Below are 12,638 nucleotides of genomic sequence, written 5' to 3'. Positions count from 1 at the left end.
CAGGGAACGGGGGAAGGAGGAATCAGGGCTGACTGCCAATAGGTACTGAGTTTCTTTTGGGGGTTATGGAATTGTTCTGGAATTAGTGGTGATGATTGTACAACATAAAGAATACACCGAAAAAAAAATCACTGAATTATATTATATATACTGAATTATATACCCAAAATGGTAACTTTTCTGGTAAGTATGAATTACATTTCAATAAAACAAACAAGGATTCCGGACAAGATGATTCGAGGTCCTTACCTACACTAATATTCTAGAAGTACATAATTTACTTTCTGGTCATAAACTATGCTAGGGAGGAAAGATCATACCTGCAACATTCTTTTAAACTGTGAAGGGAGGCAAAATCTACAAGAATTATAATTATTTATTATTTAAATTATTTATATGAAGCCTCTATTTGAACTTTAAAAAATGTTCTAAAAATTAAATGGACTTCTTTTTAAAAAATGTTTTGAAATGTGTATACCCTTTAAGCCAGCAATCACAATTCTAGGAATTCATTTAAAATATATACCAACGAAAAGTACACTAGTATAGCTATAAGTGGGTGTCCACCACAGCACTGTTCAGAATAGTAAAAAACCAGGCGACGATCTACATGTCTGCCAATAGGAAATTCCCTGGCGGTCCAGAGGTTAGGACTCAGCGCTTTCACTGCCAGGGCCCTGGATTCGATCCCTGGTCAGGGAACTAAGATCCCACAAGCCACTCAGCGTGGCCAAAAACAAAACAAAACAAAAAAACCACCACAACAAAAAAACTGGACACTCATTAAATGTCTGCCAATAGAGAGACAGTTAAATCAATTATATATATCCATATTGTTGGGTACAACACAGAATGGGTTAAGAAGAATGAAGTCAGTCTACACGTACAGACACAGAATGAACCCCATGATACATCATTAAGTGAACTAAATATGTCACAAAGCAATTACAAGAAAGGTTCTGTCAACCTAGCACATGAAAACAGTTAAATAAACTTCATGCTATATTTGGAGTGTGTTAGGGTGGTTCAAATTAAAAATACAAACTGCCTGAAATAATGAGATTCCCTTTGGAGGACCTGGTGGCTCAATTAAAGTAAGCTCTCTTACAGACCAGTTAAAATTGAGGTCGACGTGCCTGAGGATGAGGTAAGTGCATGCCTCAGGCACCAGAATATCATGGATAAAGAAGTGGTCTTAAATACAAGCTCAAAATTGAATGTCAGATTTAATCATGGTTCATGGTTCTCCTGAGTAGGTATAACATGATTCCATTTTTATTTCTTTTCTATGAGAGTATGCACATACATGAAGAATGGGATTGGACAAAGAGGAAATTTTTCCTTTTTCCTTTCATATTACTGTCTCTTTATTTATTTTTATAAATTTATTTATTTTATTTATTTATTATTTTTGGTTACATTGGGTCTTCGTTGCTGCCGCGGGCTTTCTCTGGTTGTGGAGAGCGGGGGCTACCCTTTGTTGTGGCGTGCGGGCTTCTCATTGCAGTGGCTTCTCTTGCTGTGGAGCACGGGCTCTAGGCGCGTGGGCTTCAGTAGCTATGGCTCGCCGGCTCTAGAGCACAGGCTCAGTAGTTGTGGCGCACGGGCTTAGTTGCTCCGTGGCATGTGGGATCTTCCCGGACCAGGGCTCGAAGCCGTGTCCCCTGCATTGGCAGGTGGATTCTTAACCACTGCTCCACCAAGCAAGCCCTACTGTCTCTTTATTTAACGAAAAACTTACGTTACTTCTATAGTTAAAAAGAATTTAAAGGGCAGAGATCTAATAAATGAAATCAGCAAGGTTGCTGAATCAAGGACAATATACAAAAATTAACTGTATTTCTATACACCAACCATAAACAATTAGGAAATTTAAAACATAATATTGGGCTTCCCTGGTGGCGCGGTGGTTAAGAGTCCACCTGCCGATGCAGGAAACACGGGTTCGTGCCTCGGTCCAGGAAGATCCCACATGCTGCAGAGCGGCCTAGGCCCATGAGCCATGGCCACTGAGCCTGTGCGTCCAGAGCCTGTGCTCCGCAACCGGAGAGGCCACAACAGTGAGAGGCCCGCGTACCGCAAAAAAAAAAACCCCACAAAAAACCCCACAAAAAACCCCCCATAATATCATCTACAATAGCAAAACCTAGGAATGAATCTAATGAAAGATGAACAAGACTTTTATGTCACTGAAATACATACTGTGTTCATAATTTGGAAGATTCAACACTGGAATGTAATCTCAAAAGAACTCCTGGCAGGTACTTTTTTGCAGAAATATACAAGATGACTTTGAAATTTATATGGAAATTCACAGGGCCAAGAATATTCAAGATAGTCATGAAGAAGAACAAAGCTGGAAACTTTTACTATCGAAAATCAAAACTTACTATAAAGCTACAATAATTAAGACAGTGTGGTATTGGTGCAATGGGATCAAACTAATCGATGGAACTGAAATGAGTCCAGGAGTAGACCTACACATATACAATTAGTTGATTTACAACACAGGAGATACTAAAGAGCAGAGGAAAAACAATGGTCTTTTCATCAACGATGTTGTATCAACTGGATAGTCCTATGGGAAGGAAATGAATCCTGACCCCTTACTCACATCAACAACATCCACAAAATTCAACTCCAGGCAGACAGTAGACATAAGCATGAATGGGCAAACAATAGAGCTGCTTACCAATGATACAAGGAAATACCTTAATGACCCTGGGGCAGCCAAGTAGTTTTTATACAGGACTAGCCATAAAAGGCAAAGCCTGGTGAATTATATTACATAAAGAACTTCTGATCATTAGAAAACAGCATTAAGTGAAAGGGCAAAAAGGCCAGCCATCAAGCAGAAGGAATACACATATCTGGCAATGGACTTACACTAGAATATATTTCTAAAACTCTTACCTAGTAATAAGAGAATGGCATAGACTAAAAAAAAGGCAAAAGACTTGAACAGGCACTTCACAAAAGATGAGATCCCAGTGGCCATAAGCATATGAAGAGGTGCTCAACCTCACTTGTCATTAAGGAAATGTAAATTAAAAGCACAATAAGACACCACTACACACCCATTTCAAGGGCTAAATTTACAGATGGGGGAAAAAACAAAAAATAAAAGACACCCAAACGAAATGGGACAATAATATGACGTTCTGCTGAGAATAAGGAGTAACTGGAACTCTCATGCCCTGCTGGTAGAGGTGTAAATTGCTACAAGCACTTTGGAAACCTGTTTATTAAACTCTTTATTAAAGTTGAAGGTAGATCTTATGACTCAGCAATTTGATTCCTTGGCATTTAGTCATCAGAATGCATATATATGCTCAGCAAAAGACATGTACAAGAATGTCATTGTAGCCCTATTTGTAATAGCCAAATGAAGACGATCGAAGACAACCCAAATGTCCATCAACGGTAAAATGGACAAATGTATAATGGTATATTCATATAATATAATACCACACATCAACAAAAGTGAATAAACTACCACCATATGTGACGACATGAGTGACTCACACAAAGAAATGATTTACTCTATGATCCCATTTTTGTAAAGTTCAAGAAAAGACAAAACTTACCTATAGTGTTAGAAGTCAGGTGAGTGGCTACCTTTGGGGAGGGGCAGAAATTGAGAGGGGCCTGGAAGGGTCTTCTGGGGGTGTTGGTGCTATTCTACTTTCTGATCTAGGTGACGACTTATGTATTCACTTTGGGAACACTCATTGAGCTATATATGCTCGAGATCTGCAGTGACGGGCAAATCTTCTTCCTTTACATGCTCTCTCATTTTCAACACATGGTGAGAGACCTCCGGTTCTTAGGTGGAAAGAAAACCACTCGAGAGGCTGTATAAAATGCCCTGGAGAAATAGCCTAACACTTAATTTGCTAGGGCAGTACAAATAAACTTCCCAAGCTAAGTTGCTTATTTCCTGATTCAAAACATGGCTTTTCTCTGTAGAATCAGACTGAGTCACTAACAAATTCTTGTGCAGTGCAGTCACTCTTCCCCTTTTCATCTCTTTGCAAAGAAATAACAGCCTGTACCAACCTCTCAAAAAACACTGAAAATCTCAACTGCAACAGAAATAAAACCTGGGCCTATTTTCCAATTCGATTTCATTATAAAATAAGCATAGGCCAGACATGGTAAACAGTGAAAAAGAAATTATTCCTAACACAAACCAAATTACTCTATCACTTTGATCTTTTTTATGTCAAAGGTTTTGCTCATATACATTTTTAACACGTTCCAACTGTGATTACACATAGAACTGTGTAGTCTATTTCTTCTTTCAACATTATGTCAGAGAATTTTCCAGACGGTTACATAACTTTTTAAAACCACTATTTTAAACAACTACATAATATCTTAACAAATGGATGTCCCACAATTTACTTAGCCCCAGTGCTGGGTATCTAGGTTTTTCTAATTTCCACCACTATAAACCACAATGTCATGGACTGCATTTTTCAAGTTATTTTACTATACTTCAGATGATTTCCTTAGGCTGGATTCTCAGATTGAAGGGAATGAACATATTCGTAGCTCTAGATATACAGTCTTTGTCAACTATTTGGTTCTATTTTGAACTCACTGCTTATGTTTAAACAAAATCCTAATAAATTCTGGACACTTACTTAAGAATTAAAATCCCTTTAGGTCCAAGATAACTTGAGATGACTTACAAAATAAAGACACCTAAAAAAGAAATAATAAAAAGAATATAAGTGGACAAATACATATAACCAGCTGAACTGGGGGCTAGCAAACTACAGCCTATAGGCCAAATCTGGCCCACCATCTGTTTTTGTAAATAAAGTTATATTGAATCGCAGTCATGCTCATTCATTTAAGCCTTGTCTATGTCTGCTTTCACGTGACAATGGCAGAGCTGAGTAGTTGTAACTCAGAGACTGGATGACCAACAAAGCCTAAAATATTTTCTCTCTGGATTTTACAGAAAAAGCTCACCAATCCCTGAACTAAACTTAACTGCAAAATTCCCCATCTATTCTGTTAAATCAACTTCTGTTTCTGGCCAGGATAGAACAATGGTGACCTGATTTCACATCCACTAGAAACAAAAACAGTAACAACAAAAGCAGACATGAACATGAAACATGAATATAAAACAAAGGTTTTCGATACAGTGACCTTAGGAAGTGAAGGACAGGGATCAGCAAGGATATAGTACACTTGAACTATCTATCACCTGAACCTGACTGACATTTGCAGAGCACGCCATCCAACAACAGCGGAATACATATTATTTTTAAGGACACACGGATCATTTACCAAGACAGACTGTATTTGAAGTCATAAAACAAATCTCAATAAATTGAAAAGGATTCAAGTTATCCAAGGTATGTTCTCTGGCCACAGTGGAATTAAATTTGCAATCAGTAATACAGACATCTGGAAAAACCCCTAAATATTTGGAAACTAAATCATATACTTCTAAATAACTCAGGGGTCAAAAAAAGAGAAATTAGCAAGTATTCTGAAGTGAATGTAAATGAAAATACAACATGCTTAGGGGAAATTTTATATATAAAATGCCAATATTAAAAAAAGGAAAAAAGTTTCAAATCAGTGACTTCTGTTTCAACCTTAAGTAACTAAAAAAGAAAAGCAAATCAAACCCAAAGTAAACAGAAGAAAGGAAATAAAGATCAAAGTGAAATCAACGAAACAGAAAAATAGAGAAAGTCAATAATAGCTGGTTCTCTGTGAACAATAAAACTGACAGACCTCTAAGCAAACTGAGCAGGAAAAAGAGAGAAGACACAAATTACCACTATCAGAAATGAGACAGGAGACCCACCTTCAGACTCTACAAATAGAAAACGAAAGTAAAGGAATATGATGAGTAACTTTACGCCTATAAATTCAATAACTTAGATGAAATTCCTTGAAAAAACAAAGCAGTAAAGTTCCTCCAAGAAGAAAGAGATAAACTAAATAGCCCTATATGTATTAGAGAAATAGAAATTTTAGTTAAACAAATCTTCCTAAAGAGAAAACTCCAGGTCCACATGGCTCCACTGGTGAATTCCACCAAACATTTAACAAAAAAATAATATCAATACTACACAAACTCTGGGGACTTCCCTGGTGGCGCAGTAGTTAAGAATCCGCCTGCCAATGTAGGGCACACGGGTTCGAGCCCTGGTCCGGGAAGGTCCCACATGCCGTGAAGCAACTAAGCCCGCAAGCCACAACTACTGGGCCTGCACTCTAGAGCCCGCGAGCCACAACTACTGAGCCTACGTGCCACAGCTACCGAAGCCCACGTGCCTAGAGCCTGTGCTCCGCAGCAAGAGAAGCCACTGCAATGAGAAGCCCACTCACCGCAACGAAGAGTAGCCCTCAATAGCCGCAACTAGAGAAAGCCCATGCGCAGCAGTGAAGACCCAACGCGGTCAAAAATAAATAAATAAATTTATTTTTAAAAAAAATACTATACAAACTCTTACAGAAAACGGAAGAAGAGTAAATACTTCCCAACTCATCCTATGAAGCCAATGTTACCCTGATACCAAAACCAGGCAAACATATGACAAGAAAACCACCTATCAAAATCCCTCATGTACACAGAGGCAGAAAATTCTACACGAAAGTTTAGCAAACACTACCTCATAACCAAGTAAGGTTTATCTCAGGAATACAAGTTGGCTCAGTAACTAAAAAGCAGTCAAGTCCCAGGTCCACAGATTTAAAGAACTGCAGAGCTAGGAGAGACCTTAGGGCTCGTCAACCTGAACCCTTTTGTTTTATAAATGAAGAGCTGAGGCTGACAGAGCCAAGGTCACGTAACTGATTAAGTATAGTATGATGGCCTGGGTGTTAGAAAGTCCTGGGTTTGAATCCCAACTCTGGCTCCTATGGACTTGGGCATGTAACAGCTTCTCCAAACTTCGTTATCCTCATCTGCTAAATGGTGATAATGATGGCTTCTGCATCGCAGGTTGGTTGTGAGGGTTAAGTAAGATAACATATTTGAAGCACTCCCAACAAACCTCAACTACTGCTACCATCAGCACCACTGCCTATTACCACCATATCTGGATTCTGAGGACACGGAGTTTAATTTAGAGGCAAAGGACAGAGACTATGCAGCTTACGCTTAGCAGACACTCCCTTGAAACCATCTACACCCAAAAACCCCATCAAAGAGAGAGTCAGACTATTGTTTGATTTGTCATTTCTGTTTCTGGCCTGGGCTCTCCTGGGAACCAAAACCTCTTTACCGACTGGCCTGTTTCCTTGTTTTATAGCCACCGTTTGTTTTCTCCCAATTACCTGCTTTCCTGTCCACAGCGGACAGGGCTTCAGGATGGCAGGAGGAAAGAGCTTCACACGCCCCACTCTGTCTGTGAGTCCTCGGTACACCAGCTCCATATACTGCTCCCGGCTGAAAAAGCAGCCTCGAATGGTCATGTTTGCACCCGAAACCATGTGATCTTGGATCAGCCCTGCCAATGGTTGGCCATCCTATAAACCAAAACAGATAAGAGGAGAACAAAGAAAAAACTGAAGTCGCATTCTAATGCCTAATCCTGTGCTTGGGAGTTGCCCGCTAGCAACAGCCCTCCTTCACATCCCCGTACTGTCCCGTCTCTGAGCCGCACCAGGCCGGTGCTTGGGCTTCCCATCTTGAGAGCAAACTGCCTACCATAAGCACATGACCAGGGCTTCCTGACCAGCTCCCACCTTTGCCTTTTGCCCACTGTTCTGTATCAAAACTGCTGCAAATTCATCCAGGCCCCCAGCCTTCTCTCCATAATCCTATCTGTTTCTAGTTACTCCAGCATATTTCTGGCATTTATGCATACATTTGGTCTGGCTGCTGTTAGCTGTGTCCTTGTTTTTATATTTTGGTTTTACGCTTTGGTATTTTTCACACATTTCTGGCCTGGTTCTCCTCTAAATCAGTCATCCATTCAACAAATATTTACTGAGAGCCTACTGTATGCCTAGGCACTGGGTCAGACCTTTAATCTACTCCAGTGGCCCAAGCAGACACGATCCTTCCTGATGAGAAAGAGCTAGACAGTAAACAAATGACTGGACAGATACGTTATCACAAAGAGTTTTAAATATGGGAGGAAAATAACAGGATGGGTCATCACATAGATTTGGGGTGAGGAGGCTGGTCAGGAATGGTCTCTCTGAGGGGCAGTATTGCAGCTTGGCCTGAGGAGTGACTTGGAGGGGGCCAGCGCAGGGAGGGTGGGGTTCGGGCAGAGGTTCCTCAAGAGGGTTGTGGAGAGCTTTGACGTGTGTGACTGCAGAAGGAAAGAATGCCTGCTGTCAGCGTCTCTTCATACTGCAGCACGTATTCATGGCAGGCTGTTATTTACCAGATGTCAAAACAAGGGCCTTTATAAAAGCCCCAGTTGGGTGGGTACGTTCATCTTTGCACAGCCTTTCTGATCCCCAGCCTCCTGCACCCTATCTGCAGGTGTGCATTCATGGCAACATAAGGCACACTAAAGTAAACATAGCTGTGCCCACTGACATGCTCTAAGAAGCAGTTTCTGCAACCTTTTCAATGTTTATGGGAACTTGAGAAATATCTGTGCCTTGGATCTACAGATTGTTATCATTTGCTTATTGGTTAAATACTGTCCAATATTATGTCCATGTTTCATAACTAAGGAACTCACAAGTGTAGCCATGGAGAAGCGCCAGGAATTTAACCACATGCACTAATTCAAAGGCTAAAAAGGATGCTTGTTAAACAGTCTCAATACTGTGGCAACGGGCTTTACGTAAACTCAAAGATAATTATTACAGATGAGCTGAATAGGTGGTGCAGACGGAAGGCAAGATCAGACGGGGCACGTGGCCCTTCTTACGAAGGCTCTGAGTTATGAACATGAATAAAAAACTACACTCTGTGTCTTGTTCCAAAGACAAGGTCTTATTTTGCTTGGAGGAAAAACCCAAAACAGTATTAGGCATTTGACTCATCCCACAGTCTTTGGGGGCAGATATAGATTTTCCCTTTTGCTTTTTTCCTTTAAAGAACATAATTATAAGTTATGGGATCTAGTCAGTGCCTTCTCTCTCCATCCAGACTTTTCCATGACTAAAAAATTACCTTAATGGCTAAATTGCTTTCAATGCAATAATCATGAACTCTAGGGAGGAATACTGATTAAAGCAATTTACTAAGGGTCTACTTATAATTCTGAATTTCCTAAATCTGCTTAGGATCAGAAAGACCATCTCTGAATCAAAAACCCAGGTAATTGTCAGCTATCCTATTCCACCTAATATCACAGGAAAATGACATTAAAATTGATGTCTTTGGTCAGGATGCTTTGAGAATTAGGGTATTCTGTGACTTGTATTTCGTAGCTAAGTGAAAGTCTGGAAACTATGTCTCAAGCCTTGTTAAAAAAACTTCCATGAAGCATTGGCCCTCAATAGAGACAACAAACAGAAGAAAAAAACAGAATCCACACAGAAACATGTAAATGAAAAGTGTAACTGTTTTCTTGAACAGAAACAGCTAAAGTTCCATTCCTCTCCTATTTTAAGTAAGAAGACAAACTCCAACCCTGTTAAACACATATAACCAACAATAAAATGAACTTAAATCGGGGACTATGGTTAGTCAAGGAAGAGAACCTAGAAATAGAGAAGAAACAGAATAATGAACAAAGAGAAACAGAAACAAAGGGAAATAAAGACACGCCAAGAAAAATTACCCAAAAATGGCTTAGGAAAACCAGCTCTTGTCCTTTTAGGACTTTGCCAACAAAGTACATGTTTCATTTTTATAACCATTAGCAAAAAAATAACGATTCCACCTCGGCATTCACACTGAGGACTAAACAAAATTTATCAAGAATCAAAAGCTCTTTACCTCTGACAAAAGAAATTGTCTGAGGGAATTCCCTGGCGGTCCAGTGGTTAGGACTCTGCATTTTCACTGCTGAGGACGCGGGTTCAATCCCTGGTTGGGGAACTAAGATCCCAGCACACCGCACAGAATGGCCAAAAAAAAAAAAATTTATCTGAAAGTAAAGTGAACCCTCAGGTCATCCCCTAGAAGTGTTGTTTTTTGTTTTTACTCTTTAAGAATTTAGTTTACTGATGTAAGCGTATTGATCTGTGTTCTCCCTGTCTCCTGACCTAAAACTCATAGGCAGATGAGCATATGAGGAGGCACATCTGGATTTTACATAGTCCAGCCCTGCGCAGGACATGCCGTGAGCAATGAGGTCGCCTATTCTACCTTATTCAATCAAAATCAAGTATAGCACATCCAAATTCATTGGCCTGAGAACTTCGGAGCACCCCAACTCCCCATGCGGCTAAAGTCCAGAGGTCACTCTGCCGGCAAAAAAATGAACCATCTGCTGCTCGCTGGTAGTATCCCCTGTGGTGAAATGTGACACTCCCTTTAGAGAGCCAGACAGCCGGTTCAGTCCTGGGAACCACTCACGGCCACGTGCCCTCAGCCAGGCCCAGCCTCGCCTGTCAGCGGGGCTAATCACACACGAGGCTGAGCACACAGGCTTGGGAGGTCAACGGTGCTGGGTTCAAGTCCCAGCTTCGTCACTGGCTGGCAAGCCACTCACCGGTGTTTCCTCATCTGAAAATTGCACCCACCTCCTAAGGCTGTCGTGAGGACTAAGTGAGAATGTTTGCCAACTGCTCAGAGCAGTGCCTGAGGCACAGGGAGCGCTCAGCGGACGGTGGCAAAGCCACCACCGTCATAGCTACCATGGATATGATTTACATAAAAAGACAAAAAGCCAATTTTCAAATTACTCAAATTATTTCCTTCTAATTATTTCTTCTTTTTCTTCTAATTATTAGTAAAATCATTACTAATTGCTAGTAAAATTATTAGTAAAAATTAACCAAATTATTTCTTCTAATTTCTGGGGGACCTGAGTGGGCCCCTAAACCCCTCCTGCCTATTGTCAGCCCCTTCACTCACCAACAGCCAGCTAAGGTGGGTGGAGAAGGGAAAGAAAGTTATATTCAAATAACTGAGTCCAGGATGAAGCCACAGTGGTGTGTCTGGTAGGCAGCGAGGCTGGGACGCTCGGACCCTGGCCACCTGCCTGATTCCCCAGGTGGGACTTGACGGGGGAAGAGAAGTTCCCAGGAGGAGAGGTTACTAATCGATGAGGGACATCTCCGAGCAGCCTCTGGTGCCTCCTGGGTGCAGAGGTCTCCCTCTCTTCTGTGGAAGGGCAGCAGGGCCCACACAGCCAAAAAGAACAAGCCACAAGGATCTGGGAGTTCCTGGCCCTTCCTCCTCCTCAGCTCTGTGCCCTTCGGTAAGTTATACCATTTTTTTTTTTTTTTTTTTGCTGCGCCGCGCTGCATGTGGGATCTTAGTTCCCCGACCAGAGATGCAAGCTGCACCTCTTGCAATGCAAGCAAGGAGTCTTAACCACTGGACCAACAGGGAAGTCCCTACACCGTTTCTTCATGTGTAAATGTGGACGTTAGCAGTACCTACCCCAAGGAGCGCGGGGAGGAAGAAAGGAGAGGCCTCCAACGTGCTTTGTAGTGTCTGACACTGAAAAAGTGTTTGGCAAACGGTAGCCATAGTTCTTGATTATTATTACTACTCCACACTGCAGCCCAAATGAACGATGTATCATTGTGAATCACTGTGACGCAAACGGCTCATAAAGGAAGGGATTCACAGAGGAGATTCCTCATGGGCTGGAGGGGAATTTCATCTGGACCCTTGTGGTTACGTTGTCTCTTAAAACTCCTGCTTGTCCAGACTCAAAGGATCAGAGTCATCTGTGGACCTCGGGGACCCTCACAGCTGGGATGCTAATGCTTGCCAGAGGCTAATAAGTTGTCGAATCCAAACAGACTGGAAGACAAGACCTATTATGCAGCTACTAACCTCAGCGTTCTGGGATGACTGTTACAACTTCTTTCCTGCCACCTTAAGGAGCAGCAAGAGAGAACCCTTTCCCTGCCTCTAGCCACTAGAGAGCTGAAGACCCCACCCGGAAGAAGCCAAGACCTTCTGTTCCACATGCCCCTGCCCTAGAGCCACCCACTGACTCCAGGAGCTGGCAAGGGCCCGGACCTGGACTGCCAAGTTGTGCTGGCGATGACCATGGAACCGCCTCAAGGTCAGACCTACCTTGGGAACGAGGTACTGCTGATCCGTGCAGGCCAGGACGTAGGCCTCGGCCCGGCCCAGTTCACTCTGAGGGAAGTGGGCGTTCATCTCGTCTCCATCAAAGTCGGCGTTGTAGGCCTTGCAGTTGGCATAGTGGAGCCGCAGGACTTTCTCCTCGGGCAGGATGCGGGCGCGATGCGCCTGGATGGAGGGCCTGTGCAGGGTGGGCTGTCGGTTCAGGAGGAGAATGTCCCCATTCTTCACGTGCCGGCATACCTGGGGGCACAGGAGAGAACAGGGTGAGCAGCAGTGACTTCGGCAACATCGCTACTATTCCAAGGGCTCACCTTGGCCTGGGCTGAGTGTGCCTTCTGTCTGTCTCAGGTTTTATTCAACTAAATAAAAGGAGAACTTTTAGTCTGGACTGAAACCCTAGAAATCTTTGAGAAATAGCTACTAAGCCCCTCTGGTACTATGAGAAATAGCTGCTAGCCCAGCAGAGTCCTGT

At 42.2% G+C, this 12,638-nt stretch overlaps 1 protein-coding gene across 1 annotated transcript in view; it reads right to left on the bottom strand.

Annotated features, from left to right (window-relative positions):
• POLR1A (RNA polymerase I subunit A) overlaps positions 1-12,638 on the bottom strand; it is a 77,171-nt gene that overhangs the window by 32,221 nt on the left and 32,312 nt on the right. The window contains exons 13-14 of the mRNA XM_079940683.1: positions 12,152-12,406; positions 7,315-7,506 (exon numbers count right to left, since the gene is read on the bottom strand). Of these exons, the coding sequence (XP_079796809.1) occupies positions 7,315-7,506; positions 12,152-12,406 (447 nt within the window). The remainder of the gene's footprint in view (positions 1-7,314; positions 7,507-12,151; positions 12,407-12,638) is intronic.

This window comes from Stenella coeruleoalba, assembly GCF_951394435.1.
Source record: "Stenella coeruleoalba genome assembly, chromosome: 13".
In the NCBI taxonomy this organism is placed as follows: Eukaryota; Metazoa; Chordata; class Mammalia; order Artiodactyla; family Delphinidae; genus Stenella; species Stenella coeruleoalba.
Note: the sequence above shows the minus strand (reverse complement) of the source record. Positions and strands in the feature narration are given on the sequence as shown.